We start from the raw sequence: 12,264 nt of genomic DNA on the forward strand, positions 1-12,264 counted from the left end.
TAACTGAGAACCCATGCACACACGCATCCCTCTTTCTGGGTTGTTTACACAATTATTTTAGATTATGTTTAGTATTTCATGACACATTTGTTACAGATACCTTGGTTACAGATCACGCTATTCGCATATTTCATAATAATGACAGACACAGATTTAGTTTACGTTCATTGTTTTATTTTCAAATTTGTTTTCTGCCATAAATTTCTAGTTTGGGTGCACACTTTCTAGTTGTTACTGGCATGTTAACATTTATTTCTTTTGAGTTTAAGTTCTTACGTGGAAAGAGTGGAGGGTTGGTGCTGTCTGGGACGTAGCGCTTCGGTGGAGGTCCGTTCCGATAAAGGACTGGCTGGTGTCAGTGGCTGCCATTTTGTTCTGTTGGATTAAACCATGTTGCTAATTAGCTGGGGGTGCCAGATTAATTATATCTGTTTATTTGGTTATTATAATTCTATGTATATTTTGTTGAGTATGATTCTTTGGCTATATTACTTTGTGGATGACCCATTTATTCATGTTTCTGAATTTATTACTTTATTTATTTGAATTGTGTTAAGTAATGTTGGTGTTATTCCCTGTGTATGTGTAATGGACTAGTCCTTTGTGTATATAAGTTCCCCATGTGTGTCATTTGAGAGGTCATGTTTCTTTTTGTCTAGTTTGGTTTTGATTACTGTTAAGTTTGGTTCTGTTCAGTTGACCCTGTTTTTGGGCCTAGACCTGACTTTATTTTGTTCAGTTTTCAAGTAATTTAATTTGTAATTTTGTTTGGCATTTAATAAATCATTTTCTTGTTTTTGGAAATCCTGCATTCTTTGCCCTTGACTGCTTGGTCCCTCACATATGGTGTCAGAAGTGGGATAAGCAGAGGAGGCAGGTTTTTATAACCGATTCATTCCTAATTTCTCTGGCAGAGCAGCAGCCTTGACGGATATGGTGGGATCCAGATGCCCCAATCGACTTCAGTGGTCAGAGGAAGCAAAGATGGCTTTCCAAGACATCCAGACTGCCCTGGGTGAGGACCCTGTGTTGCATAATCCTGACTTTAATGAACTGTTTGTTGTGCAAACAGATGCTTCGGAACGAGGTATTGGAGCTGTGCTACTGCAAGGGCCAGGTGATGGACGACAGCTGGTGGCTTGTATCAGCCGTAAACTCTTCCCGCGAGAGGTCCGGTATTCTACAATCGAAAAGGAGTGCTTGGCTGTGAAATGGGCTCTGGATTCCCTAAAATATTATCTGCTGGGGAGAGAGTTTATTGTGGAAACTGACCATAAGGCTCTACAGTGGTTGAAGAGGATGAAGGACACAAATAGCAGAATTACTCGGTGGTACTTGGCCATGCAGCCCTTCCGATTCATTGTCCAGTATGTTCCAGGGAAAGACAATGTTACGGCTGATTTCCTCTCTCGGTGTGTCAGTGACGTGCCTGAAGGGGAGGGGAATGTGATGGCCGAGGACGTGGCCACACCAAAGGGGCAGTAACTGAGAACCCATGCACACACGCATCCCTCTTTCTGGGTTGTTTACACAATTATTTTAGATTATGTTTAGTATTTCATGACACATTTGTTACAGATACCTTGGTTACAGATCACGCTATTCGCATATTTCATAATAATGACAGACACAGATTTAGTTTACGTTCATTGTTTTATTTTCAAATTTGTTTTCTGCCATAAATTTCTAGTTTGGGTGCACACTTTCTAGTTGTTACTGGCATGTTAACATTTATTTCTTTTGAGTTTAAGTTCTTACGTGGAAAGAGTGGAGGGTTGGTGCTGTCTGGGACGTAGCGCTTCGGTGGAGGTCCGTTCCGATAAAGGACCGGCTGGCGTCAGTGGCTGCCATTTTGTTCTGTTGGATTAAACCATGTTGCTAATTAGCTGGGGGTGCCAGATTAATTATATCTGTTTATTTGGTTATTATAATTCTATGTATATTTTGTTGAGTATGATTCTTTGGCTATATTACTTTGTGGATGACCCATTTATTCATGTTTCTGAATTTATTACTTTATTTATTTGAATTGTGTTAAGTAATGTTGGTGTTATTCCCTGTGTATGTGTAATGGACTAGTCCTTTGTGTATATAAGTTCCCCATGTGTGTCATTTGAGAGGTCATGTTTCTTTTTGTCTAGTTTGGTTTTGATTACTGTTAAGTTTGGTTCTGTTCAGTTGACCCTGTTTTTGGGCCTAGACCTGACTTTATTTTGTTCAGTTTTCAAGTAATTTAATTTGTAATTTTGTTTGGCATTTAATAAATCATTTTCTTGTTTTTGGAAATCCTGCATTCTTTGCCCTTGACTGCTTGGTCCCTCACACAAGGGATCAGGAATGATATGGATGGATGATGTACAATGTGCTGGGAATTAATCTACACTGAAAACCTGATCATAAAATGGATGGGGAATACACAATGCTTGAGTCATCTGTAAATGTTAAGTCAAAAGATTTGTCTTCCTGAGCATCTACCAAATTTGAACTTTCAGCACATTTACACAAGGAGTGGCAACAGATCAGCGTGACTTCAGCTGGAATGCATAACATTTTAATTTCAGTCACACATATGCAACATCTACTCTATAAAATAACTTTGTCAAATGAAAATTTACAAGGAAAAGAAAACGGTTTCTGAACAAAACTCCAGGTTTCATGAATCCATAATTAATAGAAACATAATATCATTTAATATATTTTCACTCATTATTTTCACAAATAAGGGAGAAATTTAAAGATTCAGGAACTTTTACCCTGTGATGGAAGACACAATCTAATGAAGTGTTTCAGAAAGCTATTAAAAATATTACAAATCCTCTAGATTGTAAGAAATATGTATAAACCCTTTGTTTACTGTTATATATTTTGATTAATGTGTGGTTTGATAATATGTGAATGTATTGATGCAGAAATCATAGCTTTCATGTTTGACTACAAGTACATCTGACCCTTCCATTAAATGTATAAAGTGATTGATTTCAATACACATTATCATTTAAAGAAGATTATAGTATGAAAACTACATTTGACAAATTAACCAGAAAAATTCAGATGGTGACATCATCTACATTTATAGTGGTATGCATTTCGAATCTATTACAAAATATGTTGTTTGCTGTGTTTACATAATCTGATATACTACTATAGAGATTTTAGGCAAAACATTTTCTGAGTAAATAGTCAAACACAAAGTTTTACAGTGGACCCTGCTTTCCATGTTCATTGTATGAAGAAACAAATCTATGGCATGCAAAACATACATTTTTAACTGAAGTCATGCTTGTTTTGGCCACAAATATGAAGGTATGTTATCATTTTGAGCACACTGATCCTCAGTCAAAGAAAAATAAATAAAATTAAAACTGTGATTTTCTTTACATGTTAAATCTTTATTTGCTTTTTGATTGAATATATTTAATATATTTACAAATCAATCTCCTAAAATAAGTGATAATTTATAATCAAACCTACCCTGGGTAATGAAGATTAATCTTTTTTTTTATCAATAAATCAAACTACCTGGGTCTTTCTCTCTGCGTGAGTGTGCTCCAGTACATTACATACACATTTATTTTACATATATACAGTAATCTGTATAGTAGAGTGAAGAAACAAAAAGGTAAGTGTAATGTCATTATACTTATGTAAATACATACTTTTTCCACTTATTCAGTTTATATATACACAGTACATGAATACCCACATCTTATTGATCTTGATGTGCTTCATTGTATTTCATTTATTTATTTATTTTTATATTTTTTTTTATTTATTTAAACCTTCTTCCTATTTTCTTGTGTTATATGTATGTAGAGTTCATGGAAACAACAACAACAACAACAACAACAACGACAAAAAAATCCTTGTTTGTTTGTGCACACTTGGTGAATAAAGCTCATTCTGATTCTGATTATAATTAGGATTAGAATCTGTTTTCTCCCTTTTCTGTCATTCAAAAAAGACCTGTGAATATAATAGGTTTATAATTTAAAACAATAATAAAAAAAATTTTCATATCCAGTATTTTGAAAAGATAGCCATCTCTCTGTTTACAAACCTGTGGCTGTTCTCTGTTTGTGAAAAACTTGCTCATCATCAGGCTGTATTCTCCAGTATTCTTTATACTTTCCTTTACTTCCAACCACCTTTCCAATCTGTGAAATTTGTTGCAATTTTAGTAAGAAAACAATCAAGCCAGAGTTATTTCACTTACTGAGCACTCATTTTGGCATTACACTTTATCAAAAGATTTAAACTTTGAATGATATTTTTCTATTGCAAAGATTGCTTGATAAAAGTTAACATGAACCATACCATATCCAGAAGCTTGTTCTTGATATCTGGATCATTGACATTGACTCCACTCTCGGCCTTCAAGACAATCCTCATCACAACTTTTCTCACAGTTGCTGTGAAGTGAAACAGTGACAAGGAAGAATGATTTGTCATTATGGAATCTAGTCATTGCATTTGTCAGGAAAACTGGGATGTGAATGATATAATTATTAACCCTCCCCGTGTTTAAAAACGGTACAAATTCTGTCAAATTGACACACATAGTTTTCATGCAATTTGATAAAAATACACTGTGGAAATGCTTAATATTCTAAACTATTCTAAGAAAACAGAAACCTTTTTTTTGGATTATCTGAGACATGGAAATACAAAATATGTAAGAAATGTAATGATTCATATATGTTTTTGTGTTATTTTTTAATGATCAGAATTATCTTAAGTGCAAATAACTACAAGAATAAATAGCATCTAACATGATTTGAACTTGTACATGACAAACACTTTTATCCAAAGCAACTTACAGTGCATTCAGGCTAAAATATTTTTTTATCAGTATGTGTTTCCTGGGAATTGAGCAGTAGTTATTGTTATATTATTCTATGTTTTTTTTTTCTCTAACCCTTTTGAGGGGAAAAAAGGTTTCTCAGCAACAGTCTAGTAATTGAGACCCCCCCCCCCCCACACACACACCCCAATTTGCCAGTTTTGGTAAATTGCATGAAAACCAATAAGGGTCAATTGGGGAGTCCATATGACCCCAACACAAAAGATTCAAAAATACATCTATGTGTTGAATGCACATTCATGACCCTAAAGGATAAATCTTAAAAAAAATTCAAGAAAAAATAGTTTAACCAGTATTTCAAGCTGCAAAATTAAGTGTTAATTAACACAAAAGCAGGGTTAAGCTATACGTCATTTGAGAGGCTCATATGTAAGTTGATCTTACTTTGGCATGAAACTCCTGCATGAAGTCCATCCAAACAACTGCTCACACCCCATCCAGTAAACGGACAGTCCTGCACTGTCAACTCATTTCCTGTACATGCTAGTTGATCCATCCATATTTGCCCTGAAGGTTGCACATATGCTTTCGGCTCAGCAATGTCTCCACAGTAAAGCTCTTGACACAACACTGTAGCATCTGCTAGATCCCAGCCTGAGTAACACACTGCGCCCCACTGCCGATTATACCGAATCTGAACTCTGCCATCACACTCACTGGAACCATCAACCAGCTTCACATCTGTGGAAAGAGTTTTACATGTTAACATTTGCACTCTTCGAGACTCATCTGTGACCATCAGATGTTTAAAAGGGACACAAAATCTCATGAACGCAATTGATTTTCTAAGAATCAGAGTGTGGAATGTAAATATAAGCTAACCAAACCTTTCCCTTGGCATTAGGTTGTTGCTATGTGAGATTGCTATTTATGTAGACACTGTTTATCCAGGGTCAGTTTATACAGATAGATACATTATGCTTATTTACTATTCCATACCAGCATCCAGAGTGACCATAACTGAATCCCCCATAAACTGCTAACTACCCATTCATTGCTTTATCCAATCTGTTGCTCATTTACTTGGCATTCATTCAATTAACACCCATTTGTGTAGTAGTCTGTAGCTTGTGTTTGATTATTGATTAAATTTCCTTAGTAGTCTAGTCAGTTTCCCCTTTGTAATTTAGTCAGTTTCCTTTGTAGTATTTAGTGAGTGTGAAATTTTACTGAAAATGAAATTTTGAAATTCAACTGTGTCATTCTTGTATTGATAATTGGAGGCTCTACAAGCTCACCAGTATCTCACTTGCCCTTCAGATTAGTCAGATGGTAAACTCCCTCAAATTTTTAGAATTGTAATTCTTTATTGTCAAGGTGAAAGTCCTTTGCCGGTGCCCCAAAGAATGGAGGGAGGTGCCATCTGATATCCACACCCACAATAAGTGAAGCACCTAGTAGCCCCTCACTGCAGAACACAAGATCCAGGGGACATTGTTGGATCCACAGTGGAGATTGCTAGGTTTAGGGGTGGAAATGGGTGGATTTAGGGATCAGGGGGTGGAGACGGGTAGGTTTAGGTATGTGTAAGGTGGGAGGAGTTGGATCTGGATCCAACCACGCCCCCTGGATCGTGTGTTCTGCAGTGAGGACCATCTCGATGTGTGGGCTTTATTATTATTTGGTACACAGCAATATCAAAACCCACCACAATTATCAATTTTGGATTTGTATACATGTAAATTTTAGTTTTTTTGGCCAAACCAAAGTTTACTGACTTAAAGCAATAGTTCAGCAAAATGCAAATTTTGGTAGTTTAAGCTACATCTTGAATGCAATGGTAACAGTAATGGCACTTTTCCACTGCATGGTACGACTTGGCTTGGCTTCAGTATGGTACGGCACAGCTCGTCTCAGCTTGGTTTGTGTTTCCACTGCAAATTAGTACCACTTTAGAGTGGGTGGGATTATTCATATTTCGTTGCGTTGTGCTGCCTCTACTGCCGCGACTCGTGATTAACCTTTTCTCTCCGGCCAATCAGTGATCAGCAGAGTTTACACGCCATGTTTTGGTAACGGTATGGTTCACTTGGAATCTCAACCGAGGTGGTACTAAAAAAAGTACCAGGTACGAGGTACTGTACCCAGTGGAAAACCCTTGAAAAGTGAACCGCACCTAACTGTACCGTACCACACCATGCAGTGGAAAAGCATCATAAGATCCCATTATATGACGACGTTATATTGACAAATATAAATTAAATGTAAAAATTGTATCATATTTATTATTCATGAATTAATAATTATCATTAAAAAGTATGTTGAAATGCAACACTCTTAAAAATAAACATCCCAAAAGGGGGTTTTGGGCAGTAATGCTAAAGCACGTCGGTAACAACGAATTGGGATTTCGCTTAGAGAGACCAAACTACTTCAAGTGTAAACTTAGTGAGCCAATATACATTGGCATGCGGTTATTGCATACAGCTGCTGCTGATCAGAGCATGAGCATAAAAAGGCAGCAGGTGCAAAGCATGACAGGTTTTCACTTTGGAGCCGAGCGACAACATTGTTCTGCTCCTACCAAACTGCTTTGTGTGTGACAAGTTCAGCGTGCTCTAGGGAGCTTCTTGTGTTGGCAGACGGCACTACAGCAGTGGTCGTTCCTGTGTCAAGTGGGTTGCACATTACAGGCTGCACTACCCCCTGCAAACGGCCATTCCCCTGTGCATCTCAGCACCTAAAACATTTCCATGAAAGGGCCTATTTCTCTAAAAGAGCTTACACGGGTGTGTCTTTGTAAAGACGATGGATCGCCTTTTTAAAGATGCTGTTTCATCAGTGTGTTTTTCGATGCTGGCGTTACCTTGCGCCAGGTGATGGTCACTATTGCTGCCTCACGTGTCTGGGCATTAAATATGCTGAGGTGGCATTCATGGATGAGTCATGTTACCTTTGCTGCAAGGTGACCATCTCGGAGCTGCGAGCCAGGCTCCGTTTTCTCCAAGAGGGCGGAGCTCCATTGCCTCTGCTGTGATCTAGTGCAGAGGGGGCTCTTGTTCCCCTCAGAGAGAGGGTGTTCGCATCCTCAACTATCTCAACAATTGGCTAATACTAGGAGAGTCTCTGGTTCAGTTGTGTGAGCACAGGGACCTGGCTTCGGCACGTCAGCCAGTTGGGTCTTTGGGTCAACCGGGAACAGAGCAAACTCTCCCCGATGCAGAGGATCTCTTTTCTCGGTTTAAAGTTTGATTCGGTCAAACAGACAGCATGCCTCACAGAGGAACATGTGCGGACAGTGCTGAACTGCTTGAAATTATTCAAGGGCATATAACAGCGGTCCCACTGAGCTGCAGCAGCAGTTACGCCGTTGGGGCTGCTTCATATGAGACCGCTTCAGCACTGGCTTAATGGCCAAGTCGGGTTCAAGTTACATGCTGTGTTCATGCTGTGGTTTAAACAGATGCCTCGACTACCGCCTGCTGGAGGATGGGGCTTCCACAACATTCCTGTTCCAAGTGGAACGGGTACATTTTCCCAGTGTTATCCAATCTCACTAAGTGGGTAGTGCTATAACAACAGTGACTGGTCTTCTTGTTGAGAACCTCTGTTGCTGTACCCCCACTGAGCAGCTAGATCACCAGCTCGGCTACTCAGCGAAAACCTGGTATGCGTTTAAAAAAAAAACTTTTTATGCTCATGCTGTGATCAGCAGCAGCTGAATGAAATAATCTCTTGGCAATGTGGATTGGCTCGTTTAGTTTACACTCTAAGTAGACTGGTCTCGCTAAGCAAAATCCCAATTTGTTCAATTAGTTCAAGTTGATGTCAACTGAGGATCATTAAATGATATCAACAGATACAACTTTTTATGGTTTAGAAATATTTTTCATTGTTAGTTACTAATGCACTTAATGTTAATGTAACCTTATCATTTTGTGTTATCAATAATTGCTTTAGACAAAAGCGTCCGCCAAACTTTTTGGCCCTTCTCTGATTTTGAACTGTGGTTAGAAAAGATTTGTTTATATTTTACATACAGAAGAAACCTCATATGGTTTGGAATGGCATGAGTAAATAATAAGTGAAAGAATAAAAAAAAATATGCAAAATGCGAGATATTTTAACTCACTGTTACAGGTTACTCCAGCATCTTTTAAATGTTCACAGTTCTGTATTCCCCATGCTGTTGATTTACAGTTCACAAGTGAAGCCTCAGTCCCAGTACACCGTACATCGCCCATCCATACTGGTCCTACACCTGGTCCAAAATAAGCAGCACTCTTTGCCTCAATCACATTCCCACAATTCAGTTCTTTACACACCACTGCAGCATCAGTTTGATCCCATCCATCATCACACACTGTTCCCCACTGACCATCATGAAGAACCTCCACTCGTCCAGAACAAGAGTCAGGACCATTTATCAACCTAATAAACTCTAACATAAAAACAGAGAGTAAGGGATTAGAATAGTTTGGTTCTATTTAGTGTATTCAATATTTACATAGCTTTCATCCACCTTCACAGATGACTCCAGCGTCTTCTGAATGCTCACAATCATGTATTCCCCATCCAAGTGTCTCACAGTCCATCAGTGAAGACTCTGTGCCAGTGCAATTTACATCATCCATCCATATTTGTCCTGAACCTTCTCCAAAATAAGCTTCAGTCATTGCCGTGATCACATCCCCACAGCCCATCTCTCTACATACCACTGCAGCATGTGATTGATTCCAGTGATCACCACACACTGTTCCCCATGTTCCATTATGAAGAACCTCCACTCGCCCAGAACAAAAACCGATACCATTCATCAACCTCAGAAACGATTCGACTGGAGGTACATTTCCAAAATCTGTATGAATTATAAAACACATTATGGACATCTATAACATACTTTTTAAACTTCAATAACATACTAAAATCATTTAAAATCTTCTTCATACCCAATATGAGAATGAGCCACAACGAATTAAACATTGTGCCCTGAAAGAAAAACAAAATTATTACTTTGACTCTCTGACTTTGACTTAAGTTAAAAATCTGAAAAATGCTACTTTAATGTTTTTATTGTTTAAAAGTAGGTTTTGCACATTTCAGACACAAAATATCTGCACATTAATTTTTTTCCAACCAGGAACCCTATTATTATTGTGCATACTATTTCAGTAGAGTACAATTTCATAGTCATTTTCAGTTTTTAGTAACTACAAATTACACAATTAATTAACAGAAAGAGCAAAAAAGGGAAAATACAAAATTTTGGATAAGCAAACAAAATCAGCTTCACCAGAAATAATCATTAATGTTGTCAGTATCTAATAAAATACATTTTCTAATAAAATCTGTAAACTAAAGAAAATGATTAATTATTAGATTTCTTTAACCTGTTAATATGCCAGTCCTTTCAGAAGCGTCTTTGTCTCTGTGAGGGCGTGAGATCAAGTAAAGGAGGTTTCAAGGTGATTTCATTTAGTTATAGAATCAGTTGAGGTCTTAGCTCCTCCCCTTCGGTTTACTTATAAGACAATGATCAACATCAGAAATAAACTCTTATTATCAAGTAGTCCATCTTTCAGAATGTAAACCTATTAAATTCTCAGAAAGTGCTTAATTAAATTGATAGCCATGAAACCAGGAATTAATTTTCCATCTGCATTACTTTGTTGGACACACCACTGGAGGTCTGAATGTCATTCAATGTATGTTTTTATGACGTGATTCAATTTCAATGCAAATCCATACAAATTAATTGTGGGAATGCTTTCATATACCCTATGCTCATATAGCTGTGAAGAGGAGATCTATCAGTATGCAAATATCAAAATATATTGATGGCATCACTTTGAGTGTGCCAGTTTCATGAAACTCAATTTACAAATGTGTAAAGACATGTAAAGTACATGGAAACAAAATGTCAACATTCATGAACGCTAGAACTCTAGATTTGTTTGTGTTTACATGGAAACACTTGCCAACACATCACGCAAGTGAGGAATTGGAATTTTCCATAACCAAAATGTGAAAAAACTGTTTTTATTACATCTCAAAGTAAAACTTATACACATGAGATGCAATAAAAACAGTTCCTTCACATTTGGACAGTTCCAGTTCACTACTTTGTCTAAATATATTTGGTTAACAACACATTCACACAGCAAGTCATAAAGCTCATATATTTATGATCAAACATTGATGAAGTGGAGATAAGCTTGTTGTCACTAACCACCTATAAGCTAATTTTATGTCCCTGCAAACACATTACATTATGCAGAATCTCCCTGAAGAGAATTAGAATGGGAAGTAGTCATTTGATTATGTGCAGCGCAGTAGAATCCAGCAAAACATGTTTAAACCCCAAGATGTTTTGTTTATCAAATGCGGATGTCAGTGTTATTTACTTGACAGATAAAAACTCCTACGTGTAAATTCACACTGATATAAATTAGTTTGTACGGTGTTCAGGCTGTATAGTGGCTGTGGTCAAGGATGCACAAGAGGAAAACATTTATTACTGTCACACGTCCAGAGTTAAAGACTTATTCAATTTTCTAGACAACCATCTAGTCAGGTATTACCTTAAAAACATTAGCATATATCATAAATGTTTTCTTATGCACATTTGCATGATGCACTTTTGTTGACTTGAAAATACAGGTGGTATGTTTCAAATGTTACTTATTTCGAATTTAAAACTGCTTCAAAGTTAAAGGTGCCATAGAATACAAAAATGATAGATCCAATGGATTTATACCTTGGACTAAAGTAACTTTCATCAGTACCTATTAATAATGTCATAGTAAAATAACAGAAATTTTGTGTAATGTTTATTTCAGAGAGCTATACCTATATCAAAAATTCAAAAAGCTGGATTGATACACTAGGATACTGCCACCAGAGACTATCACACATTTTAAATGCCATGGCAAACAAGTACATCACAAAAATGCTGCAGAAAATGATAAAGATATCACCGATAGAGTGTGGATCGGCCTTTAACAGAGTATGCTCTTTCTTTCGTCAGCCCACCCTGGCTGTGGACCGGTGGGCCGTATGTTGAGTATTCAACTAGGCATCAAGAGATTTCAAAGGACCCAGGGAGAATGCTTTGTTGGAAACTTTTTAAGGAAGAACAGACCAGAACAAGTTTGGATGGATGGACACTTACTGCCATGAGTGCATGCCTTTCCCCTGTCAGGTTAGTTTCTTGTCCTAGTTTAATGAAAAGAGCTTTTTGATTGCATGCACTGTTGTGCATGTTTGATGTTCAATGTTCAATAATGTTTAAAGTATGCAAGTGCCTTTAAAAATCATGGAGCCTAAAATAATTATCTTTTACCATGTCTAATCATGGATGAAACACTAGATGGCGATGTATACAAGTTTGAGTCGGTTGCTGGTCTTCACAGAAGGGTTATGATATGAAGTGCGCTTTCTAGGCATAGCGCCTGTGGCGGCTC

General features: G+C 37.3%; 1 protein-coding gene across 1 annotated transcript in view; it reads right to left on the reverse strand.

The window, feature by feature from the left end:
* LOC132098695 (scavenger receptor cysteine-rich type 1 protein M130-like) overlaps positions 1-9,787 on the reverse strand; it is a 37,793-nt gene extending 28,006 nt beyond the window's left edge. Inside the window, exons 1-8 of the mRNA XM_059504828.1 lie at positions 9,751-9,787; positions 9,324-9,659; positions 9,180-9,242; positions 8,934-9,062; positions 5,246-5,542; positions 4,315-4,409; positions 4,058-4,154; positions 3,836-3,963 (exon numbers count right to left, since the gene is read on the reverse strand). Of these exons, the coding sequence (XP_059360811.1) occupies positions 3,953-3,963; positions 4,058-4,154; positions 4,315-4,409; positions 5,246-5,542; positions 8,934-9,062; positions 9,180-9,242; positions 9,324-9,659; positions 9,751-9,784 (1,062 nt within the window). The 5' untranslated portion in view covers positions 9,785-9,787 and the 3' untranslated portion in view covers positions 3,836-3,952. The remainder of the gene's footprint in view (positions 1-3,835; positions 3,964-4,057; positions 4,155-4,314; positions 4,410-5,245; positions 5,543-8,933; positions 9,063-9,179; positions 9,243-9,323; positions 9,660-9,750) is intronic.
* Positions 9,788-12,264: the final 2,477 nt, after the last annotated feature.

This window comes from Carassius carassius, chromosome 22 (genome assembly GCF_963082965.1).
Source record: "Carassius carassius chromosome 22, fCarCar2.1, whole genome shotgun sequence".
Taxonomy (NCBI): Eukaryota; Metazoa; Chordata; class Actinopteri; order Cypriniformes; family Cyprinidae; genus Carassius; species Carassius carassius.